Source organism: Nicotiana attenuata, chromosome 1 (genome assembly GCF_001879085.1).
Source record: "Nicotiana attenuata strain UT chromosome 1, NIATTr2, whole genome shotgun sequence".
Lineage (NCBI taxonomy): Eukaryota > Viridiplantae > Streptophyta > Magnoliopsida > Solanales > Solanaceae > Nicotiana > Nicotiana attenuata.
The window spans coordinates 82197231-82214216 of record NC_031989.1 but is presented as its reverse complement, the minus strand read 5'-3'; the positions used below and the strand labels follow the sequence as shown (position 1 = coordinate 82214216).

General features: G+C 41.2%; 1 protein-coding gene across 1 annotated transcript; it reads right to left on the bottom strand.

Annotated features, from left to right (window-relative positions):
• On the bottom strand, positions 9773-10600 carry LOC109237816 (uncharacterized mitochondrial protein AtMg00810-like). The gene has a single exon (XM_019404206.1). The coding sequence runs from the start codon at positions 10598-10600 to the stop codon at positions 9773-9775; it is 828 nt and encodes a 275-aa protein (XP_019259751.1).

Sequence of the window (16986 nt, the reverse complement as noted above, 5' to 3'; positions counted from 1 at the left end):
GCTACTCGCACTCCGGAGCAGGTAGCTCCCCAGTTTCAGACTCCAGCAGTTTTGCCAGTTGGAGCAGTTCAGCCGGGTGTGGTAGCCCAGCCGTTGATGGAGCAGCTATGTCTTCTGATGCTTTGTGGAGATTGGACAGGTTCACCAAGCTATTCACTACTACTTTCAGCGGTGCATCTACTGAGGATCCCTAGGATTATCTAGACAGCTGTCATGAGGTTCTCAGGAACATGGGGATAGTTGAGACCAATGGGGTCGATTTTGCCACTTTTCGCTTGTCTGGATCCGCCAAGACTTGGTAGAGAGATTATTGCTTGGCTAGACTAGCCGGATCACCTGCTTTGACTTGGGAGTAGTTCACGCAGCTATTTCTGGAGAAGTTTCTCCCCATCACTCAGAGAGAGGCATATCGGAGGCAGTTTGAGCGTCTCCAGCAGGGTTCTATGACTGTTACCCAGTATGAGACCAGNAAATGGGAGTGGGTGGTACGCCTACCACAAGATATAATGAAATGGGAGCGGGTGGTACGCCTACCACAAGACATAATGAAATGGGAGCGGGTGGTACGCCTACCACAAGATACATGAAATGGTAGCGGGTGGCAAGCCTGCAACAAGATATGAGAAATGGGATCGGGTTGCACGCCTGCAAAAAGATGTGAAAAGAAAGTGAAACCTGCCTTTGTTTTTCCTTTATTCTCGTTAGTGGTTGGACTTTTGATTCCTTTATATTCTATTGATATTTAGTTTTTACTTGTTTTTCCCCGAAGCATGTTTCCCCCTCCCACCTTTACTTGTTTATTTCCGTACCTCTTTTTCTGCTATATATATTTGAACTGCACAGGTTTATTTGGTAGTCGGGTCCTAGCCTCGTCACTACCTCGCCGAGGTTAGGCTAGGCACTTACCAGCATATGGGGTCGGTTGTGCTGATGCTACACTCTGCACTCTTTTGTGCAGATCCCAGTGCTGTTGACTTCGGACCGTAGGTTGGAGGCTATTATCAGTTCACGCGGAGATCTAAGGTAGACCTGCAGGCGTCCGCAGGCCCTGGCGTCTCCTTTATCCTTATTTCCTGTTTCATTTTCCTTATATTCCGAAACAGTGTATTGATATTTTCTTCAGACTTTGTATGTAGTAAATCCTAGACCGTCTGTGATACTGTGACACCAGTTTTGGGTAGTCGAGGTTCAAACAGTTGTAATAGATATTCATGTTCAGATAGCTTATGGCTTCTTTCATCCGCTTATGTTAAATTCCGTTGTTTAAATGTTATTATTATTATTATTGAAAATTGCTAATGAATATAAAATGAGTAAAAAGGGTAAATTGTGAAATTAATTGGCTTGCCTAGCTCGTACTAGTAGGCGCCATCACGACTCCCGAGGGTGGGAATCCGGGTCATGACAAGTTGGTATCAGAGCTCTAGGTTACAAGGGTCTGACAGTTCACGGACAAGCTTAGTAGAGTTGGAGGGATCGGTACGGAGACGTCTGTATTTATCCCCTAGAGGCTACAGAGTTAGGAAAAGTTTCACTTCTATTCTTCCCTTTCATGTGGTTTTGTTCTCTCAATGCTAAATTGAAACCTCTATTCTTGTCCTTTCGCGAATGGCGAGGTCATGTACCTGCTTTTTCAGCCGAGCAGCAGCACAGACCGGTGATAGATCAGCTACGTCTTCGGAGGCTTTGTGGAGGTTGGATAAGTTTCACCAAGATCTTCACTACTACATTCAGCGGTGCATTTACTGAGGATCCCCATGATTATCCAGACAGTTGTCATGATGTTCTTAGGAACATGGGGATCGTGGAGACCAATGGGGTCGATTTTGCTACCTTTCGCTTGTCTGGATCCGCCAAGACCTGTTGGGGAGATTATTGATTGGCTATACTAGTTAGGTCATCATCTTCGACTTGAGAACAGTTCACGCAGCTATTTCTGGAAAAGTTTCTCCCCATCACTCAGAGAGAGGCCTATCGGAGGCAGTTTGTGCGTCTCCAGCAGGGTTCTATGACTGTTACTCAGTACGAGATCAGATTTATCGACTTGGCTCGTCATGCTCTTATCATGCTTCCCACTGAGAGAGAGAGAGAGCGAGGAGGTTCATTGATGGACTTATTAAGCCGATTCGTCTTCATATGGCTAGGGAGACTGGGAGTAAGATATCTTTCCAGGAGGCGACCAATGTAGCTTGGAGAGTTGAGATGGTTCTATCGCAGGGAAGTGGTCATGGGTCGGACAAAAGGCCTCATCATTCAGGCCGATTCAGTGGTACCTCGTCTGGAGGTAGGGATTCATATGGTAGAGGCCATCCTCCTAGGCCTTTCCAGTCGGCACTTCAGGTTTCTCACGGTGCTTTAGGTGGTCGTGGTCCTCAGATGCAGTATTTTGATCAGCAGTCCTACAGTGCACCACCAGCTCCTATCAGTGCACCGCCGCTTCAGAGTTTTTAGGGTCGTCAGCCCCAACAGCCAAGGGCTTGTTTTACTTGTGGCGACACAAGGCACATTGCTAGGTATTTCCCTCGAGCACCGAGTAGCTCTCAACATCAGGGTTCCCGTGCCCTGGTACAGGCACCGAGTGTTCCACAGCCCGCCCAGCCAGCTAGGGGTGGAGGTAGAGGTGCTAGAGGTGGAGGTAGAGGTCCTAGAGGTGGAGCTCAGGCCGCTAGAGGTGGAGGCCAGCCAGCAGCAGGTTGTCCTAGAGACGTAGTTCAGGGTGGTGGGGCCCAGCCCGATGTTATGCTCTTCCAGCCAGGCCCGAGGCTGAGGCTTCAGATGCATTTATTAGGTATGGTTCTGGTTTGTGATAGAGATGCTTCAGTGTTATTTTATCCAGGGTCTACGTACTTGTATGTGTCATTCTATTTTGCGCTGTATCTGGTTATGCCTACTGATTCTTTGAGTGATCCTGTTTATGTGTCTACACCGGTGGGTGATTCTATTGTAGTAGATCGAGTCCATCACTCTTGTATAGTCGTGATTGGGGGTCTTGAGACTCGTGTAGATTTGTTGCTTCTGTACATGGTTGATTTCGATGTCATATTGGGGATGGACTGGTTATCACCTTACCACGCTATCTTGGACTGTCATGCAAAGACTGTGACCCTAGCCTTGCCGGGAAGGGGTGTTTGGCCTATTTGGCCTATGCCCCTAATTCTAGTGCTGAGGTTCCTTCTATTGAGTCTGTGCCTGTTGTTCGTGAGTTTCCTGAGGTATTCCCTTCAGACCTGTCGGGTATGCCACCCGACAGGGATATTGACTTCTGCATTGATTTGGCTCCGGGCACTCAGCCCATTTCTATTCCGCCGTATCGTATGGCCCCGCCTGAGTTGAAAAAGTTGAAGGAGCGGTTGCAAGACTTGCTTGAAAAGGGCTTCATTAGGCCAAGTTTTTTACCTTGGGATGCACCGGTGTTGTTTGTTAAGAAGAAGGATGGATCGATGCGAATGTGTATAGATTACCGACAATTGAACAAGGTTACAATCAAGAATAAGTATCCGCTGCCGAGGATTGATGATTTGTTCGATCAGCTTCAGAGTGCCAAGGTATTTTCAAAGATTGACTTGAGATCTGGCTACCATCAGTTGAGGATTAGGGCATCTGATGTCCCTAAGATAGCTTTCCGCACTCGGTACGGGCATTATAAATTCTTGGTGATGTCCTTCGGGTTGACAAATGCCCCAGCAGCTTTTATGGATTTGATGAACCGAGTGTTCCGGCCTTACTTGGATTCTTTCATGATAGTCTTCATTGATGATATTTTTATCTATTCCCGCAGCCGGGAGGAGCACGAGCAGCATCTTAGAGTGGTTCTTCAGACCTTGAGGGATAGTTAGTAGTATGCTAAGTTTTCGAAGTGTGAGTTCTGGTTGAGTTCAGTTGCATTCCTAGGTCATGTTGTATCAGCAGAGGGTATTCAGGTTGATCCGAAGAAGATTGAGGCAGTCAAGAACTAGCCTAGACCAGCATCAGCTACAGAGATCCGGAGTTTCTTGGCTTTGGCAGGCTACTATCGTCGGTTTGTGGAGGGGTTTTCATCTATCGCAGCCCCGATGACCAGGTTTACCCAGAAGGGTGCCCAGTTCAGGTGGTTGGACGAATGTGAGGCAAGCTTTCAGAAGCTCAAGACAGCTTGACTACGGCACCAGCGTTGGTTTTGCCCACAGGTTCAGGGCCATATACAATTTTTTATGATGCATCTCGTATTGGGCTTTGTGCGGTGTTGATGCAGGGTGGCAAGGTCATTGCCTATGCTTCGCGGTAGTTGAAGATTCATGAGAAGAACTATCCGGTTCATGATTTGGAGTTGGCAGCCATTGTTCACGCGTCGAAGATTTGGAGGCATTATCTGCATGGTGTGGCATGTGAGGTGTTCACGGATCACAAGAGTCTGCAGTATTTTTTCAAGCAAAAGGAGTTGAATTTGAGGCAGAGAAGGTGGTTGGAGCTGTTGAAACACTATGATATCACCATCTTATATCATCTGGGAAAGTCCAATGTGGTGGCCGATGCCCTGAGTAGGAAGTCAGCCAGTATGGGCAGTCTAGCTTATATTCCGATCAGTGAGAGACCGCTTGCTTTGGATGTTCAGGCTTTGGCCAATCGGTTCGTGAGGTTGGATGTTTCTGAGCCCAGCCGTGTGTTAGCTTGCACGGTCGCTCGTTCTTCATTATTGGAGCGTAACCGAGATCGGCAGTATGATGATCCCCATTTGTGTGTCCTTAGAGACACGGTGCAGCACGGAGGTGCCAAGCAGGTTACCTTAGGTGATGATGGAGTTTTGTGATTGCAGGGTCGAGTTTGTGTGCCCAATGTGGATGGTCTTCGAGAGTTGATTTTAGAGGAGGCCCATAGCTTTCGGTACTCTATTCATCCGGGCACCGCGAAGATGTATCAGGATTTGCGGCAGCATTATTGGTGAGGAGAATGAAGAAGGATATCGTTGCATATGTGGCTCGATATTTGAATTGTCAGCAGGTTAAATACGAGCATCAGAGGCCTCGTGGTTTGTTCCCAAAGATTGAGATTCTTGAGTGGAAGTGGGAGCGTATCACTATGGACTTCGTTGTTGGACTCCCACGGACTCAGAGGAAGTTCGATGCAGTGTGGGTAATTGTTGATAGGCTGACCAAGTCAGCACATTTCATTCCTATGGCAGTTTCCTATTCTTCCGAGAGGTTAGTTGAGATTTACATCCGGGAGATTGTTCGTCTTCATGTTGTGCCCGTGTCTATCATTTCGGATCGAGGTACGCAGTTTACCTCACATTTCTAGAAAGCAGTTCGGCGTGAGTTGGGCACACGGGTTGAGTTGAGCACAGCATTTCATCCTCAGATGGATGGGCAGTCTGAGCGGACTATTTAGATTTTGGAGGATATGCTCCGAGCTTGTGTCATTGACTTTGGAGGCTCGTGGGATCAGTTTTTGCCTTTAGCAGAGTTTGCCTACAACAACAGCTACCAGTCGAGTATCCAGATGGCTCGTTATGAGGCTTTATATGGTAGGCAGTGTCGGTCGCCGGTTGGATGGTTTGAGCCGGGAGAGGCTCGGTTGTTGGGTACGGATCTGGTTCAGGATGCCTTGGACAAGGTCAGGATTATTCAGGATAGGCTTCGTACAGCTCAGTCCAGGCAAAAGAGCTATGCTGACTGCAAGGTTCGAGATTTGGCTTTCATGGTCGGTGAGCGGGTATTGCTTCGAGTGTCGCCTATAAAAGACGTGATGAGATTTGGGAAGAAGGGCAAGCTTAGCCCTAGGTTCATTGGCCCGTTTGAGATTCTTGATCGAGTGGGAGAGGTGGCTTATAGACTTGCGTTGCCGCCGAGCTTATCAGTCGTGCATCCAGTGTTTTATGTGTGCATGCTTCGGAAATATCACGACGATCCATCCGACGTGTTAGATTTCAGCACTGTCCACTTGGACAAGGACTTGTCCTATGAGGAGGAGCCGGTAGCTATTCTAGATCGGCAGGTTCGTCAGTTGAGATCGAAGAGTTTTCCTTCTACTCGTGTTCAGTGGAGACGTCAGCCTGTTGAGGCATCGACTTGGGAGTCCGAGTCCGATATGCGGAGCCGTAATCCCCATCTTTTCCCCGACTCAGGTACTTCCTTCTTCTGTCCATTCAAGGACGAACGGTTGTTTTAGAGGTGGAGGATGTGATGACCCAAAAGGTCATCACTTGTTTTTAAATTAAACTCTGTGTTTCGAGGCCTTAAAACCCTCATTCAGCATCACATCGATTTGCGTGCGCAGTCCGGGCGCGTAGCTGGAAAGTCTATATGTGAAAATCAACATCTTTTAACATGATTTCAACTTAAAATCAATGATTTTCATGGGGAAATTGGGTGTTTTGGGTAAAACCTACGTTTTTCAAAAAATGGGGATTTGGACCTCAATTTGAGGTCCGATTTCAAAACAAATTATATGTTTGAGTTCGTGGGGAAATGGGTAATCGAGTTTTGGTTCGAACATCGGGTTTTGACCATGTGGGCCCGGGGACGATTTTTGACTTTTGGGTAAGACTTTGGAAAATTCATTTTCATGCATTAGAATTGATTCATTTAGCGTTTATTGATGTAATTAAGTAACTTGTGGCTAGATACGAGCAAATTGGTGGTGGAATCAAGGGGTAAAGCGATAATTGAGACATGAATTGTGTCCGTGGCATCGAGGTAAGTGTTTAATCTAACCTTAGCTTGAGGGATTAGGAGTCGAGTCGCATTTGCTATGTGGTAATTGTTGAGTACGACGTATAGGCATGGTGATGAGTATCTATACGTTGGTGTCTAGCATGCCCGTGAGTCTCTTAATGTGATTTTTATGACTTCGTCGTATTATTCATATCTTGGTGATGATTTTTATTTGTTGGGCAAGGATTGTGGAAGTAATTGTGATGTTTGATTATTGAGGAGCATTGGCTCAAGTTGTATAACGAATTATGAAAGTATGAGTGGTAATTGAAACCTTTGGAGCATTGGCTCGAGTTGTGAAGTGAATTGTGAAACAAAGGTGAAAGAAGAGGAAAGAACCATTATATTGACTCCCTTGCCAGGATATTATTGTTGTTGTTTTGAGGTTGTCCCTTGCCGGGACTTGTTGTTGAATTATTGTTCCCTTGTCGGGATTCTTATTGCAAATTTCATTCATTTCCTTGCCTTATTGTTTGTGATTGTTGTTTGGGTGAGGAAGAAAGTTAAAGCACGAAGGGTGATGCCGTGCATTGTTTTGGTAAGAGAGTGTTAAAGCACGAAGGGTGACTTCGTGCCGCACGATGTACCATTCCGTGCCTTTATATGAGGGATTATGTGAGGTAAAAGCACGAAGGGTGATGCCGTGCCAATTATACTGATTTTCATGGTGAGGACAAGAGTAAAAGCACGAAGGGTGATGCCGTGCACTTGTCCTTGATTTTCCTGATTTTACTGGTAATTGAGTTATGGTGCTCTTTTACGCTTACTTACTGATTTCCTGTTAATACTTGATGTTAATGTGATGTTATTTATTCCTTTGCCCAAATTGCTTTGTGATTGTTGCTTGGGTGAGGAAGAGTGTAAAGCACGAACGGTGATGTCGTGCATTATTTTGGAGAGAGAGTTTTAAAGCACGAAGGGTGATGCTGTGCATTATTTTGGTGAGAGAGTGTTAAAGCACGAAGGGTGATTCCATGCACTTGTTGTTGATTTTCCTGATTTTTATTGATAACTGAGTTATGGTTTCCCTACATTTAATTGTTGGATTTTTGTTGATACTTGTTGTACCCCGCAACATGATCCCCCTTCCTATCTTCATTTGAACTGTGGCTATCCTTATATTTAATTGTTGTTCTTCTGTTATTATTCGATGTTCCCGCAGCATGCTTCCCCCTCCCATCCTTAGCTGTACATTTCTGGTCGTGTTGCTCCGCCGTATATGATTTAACTGCACAGGTTTATTCTTGGTAGTCTGGTCCTAGCCTCGTCACTACTTCGCCGAGGTTAGGCTCTTACCAGCACATGGGGTCAGTTGTGCTGATACTACACTCTGCACTCTTTTGTGCAGATCCCAGTGTTGTAGATTCCGGACCGCATTGAGGTTGCTGCTTCTGGTCCATCAGGCGACCCGAGGTAGTCCTGCAGGCGTCCGCAGGCCTTGGCGTCTCCTTCTAGCTATTATTCCTGTTTCTTTCTTGTATCCCCAGAGACAGTATTGTATTATTTCTTTCAGACCTTTATTATTAGTAATCTTAGACAGTTTGTGAAGTTGTGACACCAATCTTGGGTATTGTTGTTATGGAATGGTATTAGCAGTATTATAAAACTTGAAATTAGGTCTTCCGCTTGTTAAATTTTGTTGATTATTAACCGTTGGATTATAACTGTTAACGGATTTAAAAATGGAAACAAGGCAAATAATTCAGTTGATTGGCTTGCCTAGCTTTCACTAGTAGGCGCCATCACGACTCCCGAGGGTGGAAAATCCGGATCGTGACAGTTGACCTGAAAAGAGACCAACTTTGGTCGCTAATTATCCAGAATTAAAAAATAGCGACCAACGTTGGTTGCTAATTTTAAATAAGATTTATTTATATTTTATAAAACATTTTAAATAATAATATAATTATTAAACGTTAGAACTGGATCCCAAATTAGCGACCAAAGTTGGTCGCTACTTGCTTCCCCTTTCATTATCGACCAACTTTGGTCGACAATTTTAAATATTATTTATTTATATTTTATAAAATATTTTAAATAATAATATAATTATTAAAACGTTATAACTGGGTCCCACATTAGCGATCAAAGTTGGTCGCTAATTTTAATATTTCTTTGACCAAGCAAGTCTGACCAGCCCTGTCAACATGTTGACCACTTTACCGACCAAAAAGCGACCAACCTTGGTCGGTAAATTATTTAAAATAATTATTTAATAATTTTCTCCACGTTAGCGACCAACGTTGGTCGCTTTTTTTGACCAACCAACTTTGGTTGCAAATTTTTGGTCGGTAATTTCCAAATTTTTAGTAGTGATAGTTTAACTTCTACCTATAGAAAGTTTAATAAAAAATAAATTACTCAATGGCTATGTAGTGGTAAATATGACTTGAAAAGTTCTTTACAATGAAGAGAGGATGACTTCAACGCTAGAACTCCAAATTATAGCAAATCAACAGCAGTTAATATTTGCTTGGCAGCGCAATTAGAAGATATATAAATTATGCCAATCTTACTCAAAAGGCTAAAAATAGATGAGTGAAAAAAGAACAATCTGAAGTTGCAGTACAAGTAAAAAGTATAATGAAAACAAAACATAAGTATGTAAAATCATTTGTTTTTCAGACGAACGGAAAAAGGAACACTTTAAAAGTTTAGTTTTCTGCCTTCGTGCCTTTAGGTCCAATAGTATATGCTTAAAAAAAGAGAAAAATTCATTTATAGCCACTCGGGCCAAACCTATTATTAAATCCGGCAATGAAATAGTGACTGAGCTCTGCACAGGTCGAGCTTCAATGGTGGAAGAGCTTAGCTCTCACGCCATGAAAATACAGAGAAGATCAGAGAAGAAGATAGAGAGAGAGGGGAATGAACATTCTAGAAAATTATTTTGTTCAATTCATACAAGTGAGCAATTGAGAGGAGCTCCTCCCACTATATACACGGATGTAATAACAAAGCCATCTAACTGACAACTATCACTATTCCTAACTAACCACTAAGCTAACTAACTAGCTAATGACATAGGCTAAGTAATGAAAAAATAGATATAATTAATCTTAACACCCTCCCCCCCCCCCCCCTCAAGTTGGAGATGTGGTAAACACAGCCAACTTGCCAAATGTGGCACTATGTTTGATTCCAGTTAAAGCTTTGGTCAGAATGTCGGCTAGTTGACTATCTGTCCTAATGTGATGAAGTGAAACAAGTCTTGCTTGTAATTGATCACGTACAAAATGACAGTCCACTTCTATGTACTTGGTTCTTTCGTGGAAGATTGGATTCTTGGCAATGTGAAGTGCATATTGGCTATCGCAGAACACTAAAATAGGCATCGAAAAAAAGACAGACGGTTCTTCAAACAGTCTGCTCAACCATACCAATTCCCGCACTACTTTCCTTAAGGCCCTGTACTCTGCTTCTGCAGAGGACAGTGATATAGTTTCCTGTTTCTTAGACTTCCCGCTGATAGGGCTATTGCCCTGAAGTACCAAATAACCTGTAATGGATCTCCTGGAATCTGGGCAGGCTGCCCAATCAGAGTCACAGTATGCTTTGACTGTGCAATCTGAATCCTTAGACATGAAGATTCTCAGAGTAGGATCATTTCTCAAGTACCTGAGCAGATGGAATGTTGCCTTCAAATAAGGTTCTATGGGCTCTTGCATGAACTGGCTCAAGTGTTGGACACTATATGCAATATCCAGCCTAGTATTGGTTAGAAAATTTAGTTTCCCCACCAGCTTTCTATAGTAAGTAGGATCTTGTAGGATGGTACCATCTTTGGCCTTTAGCTTTATGGTAGGATCTAAGGGAGAAGAACAAGGCTTGTAATCTAGGAAATTGTACTCTTTCAGCATGTCCAATACAAACTTTCTTTGAGAGATTATGACACCATCATCCTTGTACATCACTTCTAGTCCCAGAAAAATGATGCAGTTGGCCCAGATCTTCGATCCTAAACTGCTCATGCAAGAAGGCCTTCAATCATATGATCTCTTCCTGATCAGTCCCAGTAAGCAGCACATCATCTACATATAGTGCAACATATACTGAGGATTTTCCATTTTTCTTATAGAAAAGTGAGTAGTCATTGATGGAATGTGTATATCCTTTTGAACATAAGGCTTCAGTCAATTTTGCATACCACTGTCGACTGGCCTGTTTTAGGCCATAGAGATATTTGTTTAGCTTGCAAACCAGTGTTGGTTTATCCACAACAAGTCCAGGTGGAACTTGCATATACACTTCCTCATTAAGGTCCCCATGGACGAAGGCATTGTTTATATCTAGTTGAGATATACACCACCCTTTCTTCAATGTTGTAGATATCAGTGCTCTTACTGTTGTCATTTTCACTACTGGTGAGAATGTTTCTGTGTAGTCAATTCCTGCCTGCTGAGTATAGCCTTTGACAACCAACCTGGCTTTGAATCTTTCTATGCTACCATCAGCTTTATGCTTCACCTTGTAAACCCACTTGCACCCAATTGCTTGCTTCCCAGGTGGTAGAGGTGCTAAGTCCCAAGTGTGATTAGAGTATAGAGCTTCAAATTCTTGTGTCATTGCAGTTTGCCATGTAGGATCAATAGCTGCCTCCTCATATGATGATGGTTCCCTGTCATAACAAGCATTTCTCACAAAAACTTAATTGTCAGGAGTTAATAGATCAGAGGCAACATGGTGGTTTATGGAAAATAAAGCATTAAGAGAATTAGGATTTGGTTTAAGTTTAGGTAGAGAATGCACATAGTCTTGTGTTCAAGCCCAACTATGTCTTCTAAAAGACAAAGCGATCGTTGCAAATATAATCCAGTTTTAAATCCGGAGTCGAATCTTCGGGGAACTAACCTATCTATTACAACTCTTGGCAATGCTATTATCAACTCAAACAAATTCTAGATGCAAGATTTTTATCAATAAAGGTTGGGTTTTTGTTTAACTACTTCAGATGATATTAAAAATAATAATATGCTAAATCAAAGATAATTCAATGGTAAAAAGGTCTAGGGCATTGATTTCCCCAATTGCTAGCTTAGGTCTTAACTCTTTTTGCTATAATCTCGCCGTAATACCCTATGAGGACTATGAGCTATGGGTTATCGTAATTATCTCTCGATCAACTACGATAATTTACTAGAGCATTCTCTCGAACTACTCTAGCTGACAATATGTGCAGCTCCGAATTATCCCACCAAAGTTTCGTTATCTCTAACCCCACTTTTAAGTTCAAGTAATGAATCTCTTCAATTACCCAAAAGTGGTGTTGTTCAACAGCAGTCTAACTTAATATTCTTTCTCAAGCAATATAAGGCAATTAGACACGATTAATCAAGGGCCCATTCAATTAATCACCATACGAAACGTAGTTGAACAATCATATAATACCCGGCTCGATTATAACAAAGTTGAATCAAAACTTCATCCAACAATTGGTTCCATCAACCCTAGATCAATTGTTTAGCTACTCATAACAAAACACGATAAAACTATAAAGTTGTTCATAATGTGTAATTGCAAGAAATAAAAGGAGATAGAAAAACTCTAATGTTTGGTTGATCTTCTCACACTTGTTCTTTCCTCCAAAGTAGTCTAAAAACAAGCTTAAAACTTTCTTGGGCGAGCTTTTTGAGTTTATAAGGGTTTGGAACAAGTTTTCCTTGAGTTACACTTTGGTCCCAAAAGTCTAGAAAAATGCACAGCTCACCGCGACCGCGGTGAAAGCATAACATTCTGCCTTCGTTTTGTGGCCTGCCGCGATCCCACCGCGGTCGCGGTGGATTCAATTCCAGACCCTTTTTGCTTCTTTCCGCTCGAGTGCTTCTTGCTTGGATGCTTTCTTCACATTATCGACTCCAAAACACTCCATAGTTCCTCCTAACTTGGATTAGTCCCTGCAAAGCAAAAGAACACCGATTAGAGCATTTTGTTATCATTTAGCCTATAAAACAACGATAAAGCATGGTAGAATTAGGGTGTAAATATCGTCTATGTAGCCTATTATCATCTTGCAAATAACTAGGTGCTTTATGTGTCCTTGAGGATTGTCTCAGCTGCGTGGGTTCTACATGGGGTTGTTCAATGTGATTCTGTGGTGAAAATGGTATTGGAGAATTAGGCATCACAGAAGATGATGAGGAGTGATCATGTGCAGGTGACATAAGATTGGTTGTGCTGTCAGCATTCCCTTGATCATTCAAAGCTTCAGATGTTTGTATTGTTCACATAGAGGTTCAATAAAAGGAATTGAATGAGGAACACATGGTTGGGAAGATGCATCCATATTGGCTGCAAATGGAAAAATGGACTCATTGAAGACTACATCTCTGGAGACAGTGACCCTTCTAGTAGCTAGACTTAAAACTTTGTATCCCTTTGCGTTGAAAGGGTAGCCAACAAAAACATGTGGTGTTGTTCTGGGCTCAAACTTTTCCCTATGAGGTTTAGGTATAGTAGGGTAGCACAGGCAGCCAAAGCTCTTTAGGTGAGAGTATTTTGGCTTCTTTTTGTATAGTAGTTCATATGGAGTCTGGTTGTTAATAGGGGTAGAAGGGAGTCTGTTTATGATATAGGTGGCACAGAGTACACATTCACCCCAATATCTTAGTGGCAGTTTTGATTGGAAAAGGAGTGCTCTGGTAGTTTCAAGGAGATACTTGTGTTTTCTTTCCACTACACCATTCTGTTGTGGGGTGTAGGTACAAGTTCTTTGGTGGATGATACCCTTATATTGGAATAGGATGTTTGTTTCTGTATTGGTGAACTCTAATCCATTATCTGTTCTCATAGCTTTTACAGTTACTCCAAACTGATTTTCTACCAAACTAATGAATCCCTTAAGTACTTGGAGTACATTGCTTTTACTAGATAGAAGATGAGTCCAAGTGGACCTACTGAAATCATCCACAATGGTCATGAAATACTTGTATTTATCATGTGTGGGCACATGGTATGGTCCCCACAAATCGACATGTAAGAGTTCAAAAAATTTATAGCCCGGGTTGTACATAATCTGAAAATCACATCCCTTGTCACTTGGTCCAACAACCCATTAGAAAATAGCTCATGTTTGAAGTCCTTACCCAGTATAGCCCAGGTTGTACATAATTTAAAAATTAATTTTCACCAGTTATCCCACCCCTTATTTCTTCGTTCCCATTTTTTCTTCGTTCCCCTTTTTTCTTGGTTCTTCTTCTCCTTCCCATGTCATCCTTTGCACCACAAAATTTCTCTACTATTGTTATTCTCCTTCATTTCTTTTCCGGATTTCAATGATTAACTAAGGATTTGAAAAATAAAAGTCACCATTACAAGTGGTTCGAAGATTCGATTTCAGAAATTGAGTTTTTCGATTTGTTAGTTGTGTGGAATGGGTGTTGTCACAATTGATTGGAATCATCAAGATGAGTTCAAAACTTAAATTTCAAGTGATTTGAAGTAGATTTAGGCTATATTTGAGTTAAATTTCAGAAATTGAGTTTTCCGATTTGTTAGTTGTTTGGAATGGGTGTTGTCTCAATTGATTGGAATCGTCAAGATGAGTTCAAAACTTAAATTTCAAGTGATTTGGAGTAGCTTTAGGCTATATTTGAGTTAAACTTCAGAGGATGCCCAAGGAAGAAGAAGAACACGTGAAGCTTCATTGATAGGATTCATTTGTATAATAATGTATAATATTGTATAAATAGTACTCCCTCCGTTTCAAATTAAATGAGGTAGTTTGACTCGGCACGGAGTTTAAAGGAAAAAAGAAAGACTTTTGAAAATTGTGGTCTTAAAAGCTTAAGGGGTAAAGCTTTTGTGGGGCCATGACTTTTGTGTGGTTATAAAAGCGTCTCATTAAGGGTAAAATGGGTAAAGTGAGGAGTTTAAAGTTGAATTATTTCCAAATTTTGAAATGTGTCATTTATTTTGGAACAAACTAAAAAGGAAAGTATCTCATTTAATATGAATCAGAGGGAGTATATAATAGTGTATAAACACAACTTATACACTATTATATCCAAGGTTGATACATTATTTATAAGTATTTGGTGAATTTCTCGCATTTTCCTCTTTTTCTTCTTCTTCTTCTTCTTCTTCTTCTTCTTCTTCTTCTTCTTCTTCTTCTTCTTCTTCTTCTTCTTCTTCTTCTTCTCATTCTTCTTATACACCTATATACATAGTGTATCAAGAATATTTTCATTCTATCATTATACATCTTTATACACTTTTATGCAACTATATACATATTGTACCTCTTTGTATAAAAGTGTATAACATTGTATAAAAGTGTATAAGCATCGCTGACGAAATTTTTGTGCGATTTTCACTTGCAATCCTTGTATAAAACTAGTCCAAATCTTCAGCAAATAACTTCAAACTTTGTATACAACCTACTTAGACTATTTCTAATAAGTTAAAACAATACCCACTCCAAATTTCTCACAAAATCATAATCGAAATTTAACAAGATTAGCATTAAGGAGATGAGATTTTAGTTTCTCGCGTCTGTTTTTGCGTTTTGTAGTTGTGATAGATATTTATAAACCTGAAGATATACAAAAAAAAATTTAAAAAAAAACAAAGAAGTATTGGTTATGGAAGAAGGCACGAATGAGTGTTGACTGAATGGGTTTGTTTGCATATGATTCTTTTTCATTAATTAAAATAAATATTTATGGGTGAAAAATGTGGAGAGAGCTAGAATAGGGGTAGGTAGGAATAAATGAGGTTTTTATAATTAGAGGAAATGGGAAAAGAAAAGATCTTATTGATATTTGGCTACACATTTGCAAACTTGTAACTGGGCTAAAATAGTGCAAGGTCAACTTATGAAGTGCATTATTCTGTAATTTTGTCTTGCTTTTACTAGATAGAAGATGAGTCCAAGTGGACCTACTGAAATCATCCACAATGGTCATGAAATACTTGTTTTTATCATGTGTGGGCACATGGTATGGTCCCCACAAATCGACATGTAAGAGTTCAAAAATTTTATTGGTTGTGTTGGTTTTCTGGGAAAATGGTAGCCTTTCCTGTCTGGCCATTGGACAGATGGTGCAATTGAAAGGTTGTTTGGAAGAAAAAGTCACAGGAATGGAGGAATATTTTTTATTTTTACAAAGGGAACTTGTCCAAGTCTGTTATGCCATAGAACATCCACACTGTCTCCAACACGCAGATGAGAAATTGTACTTGGAGTTCTAGAGGATGAATTTACAAAAGAAAATTGTTCTTCAGTACTTGAACTATCTACAACTGGATAAGAAGGAACATCTACAACAGAATGAGATGGACATTGTGTGTTACAAGTGCAGCAAGTGATAAGAGTGGATAAGTAATCATTGGACTTTACTCCAAGGTTTGCACCGTTGTTCTTCAAGCAGCTTGGGCACAAGATGTAAACCCATCCTTGACTCTACCAATCACTAGAGGCCTCTTCATTGAAGGGTCCTGTAGTATGCAACAATGTTTAATGAAGGCAACAAGACAACTGAGATAAGAGGTGAGGGAGTGAACGGAGATTAAATTGTATCTAAAGGAAGGAACAAGCATCACCCTATTTAGAGTGATCTTAGGAGAAAGAACAACATTACCAATCTCAGTCACCTTCACTTTATAACCATTTAGAAGTATGACAAGTAAAGGATAAGGTAAAGTTGCTATGTTGGTTAGCAAGGATCTGTTAAAGGTCATATTATTTGATGCCCCTGAATCTACAATCCATGAGTCAGTTTTGTTTTTGAAACAACCTGCAAGGTTTGCTGCTCCAAATGGAATGTTGGCATTGTTTGTGCAGTCTCTTCTTCCTCCTGATTAAAATTGCTGTAGCAGGCTCACTAGCTGACTGTATTCTTCCTTGGTGAGGCTTAAATACTGAAAAGTGCAGCTCTCATTATCAGCATGTTGAGTATCTGTGGCTGCTACATATGCATTAGTCATTCTCCTATTTCCTCTATTGAACCTAGTATTCTAGTTCACATTTGGATTGTTCCCATAGTTAAAGTTATGTCTTGGATTTTGACTGAAATTGGAAGGTTGATTGTAACTTGTATTTGGATTGTGATTTTGATTTAGACCTTGAGTATAGCCATTGATTTGGTAACACTTCTCTTTTGTGCCCTGGTCTTTTGCAATAGTCACAGAAAGGTCTGTTCCTGTTGTTGTGAGTGTTGTTGGGAGAATAATTTATTTTGAACGATCCTGTCTTGCTTGTGTTAACATTTAGGGATGATGACTCAAGAGCCAGGTGGTTATGAGGTTTGATTTCTCTCTGTCTTTCCGCTTGAATTAGTATGAGAAAGCTTGTGCAATT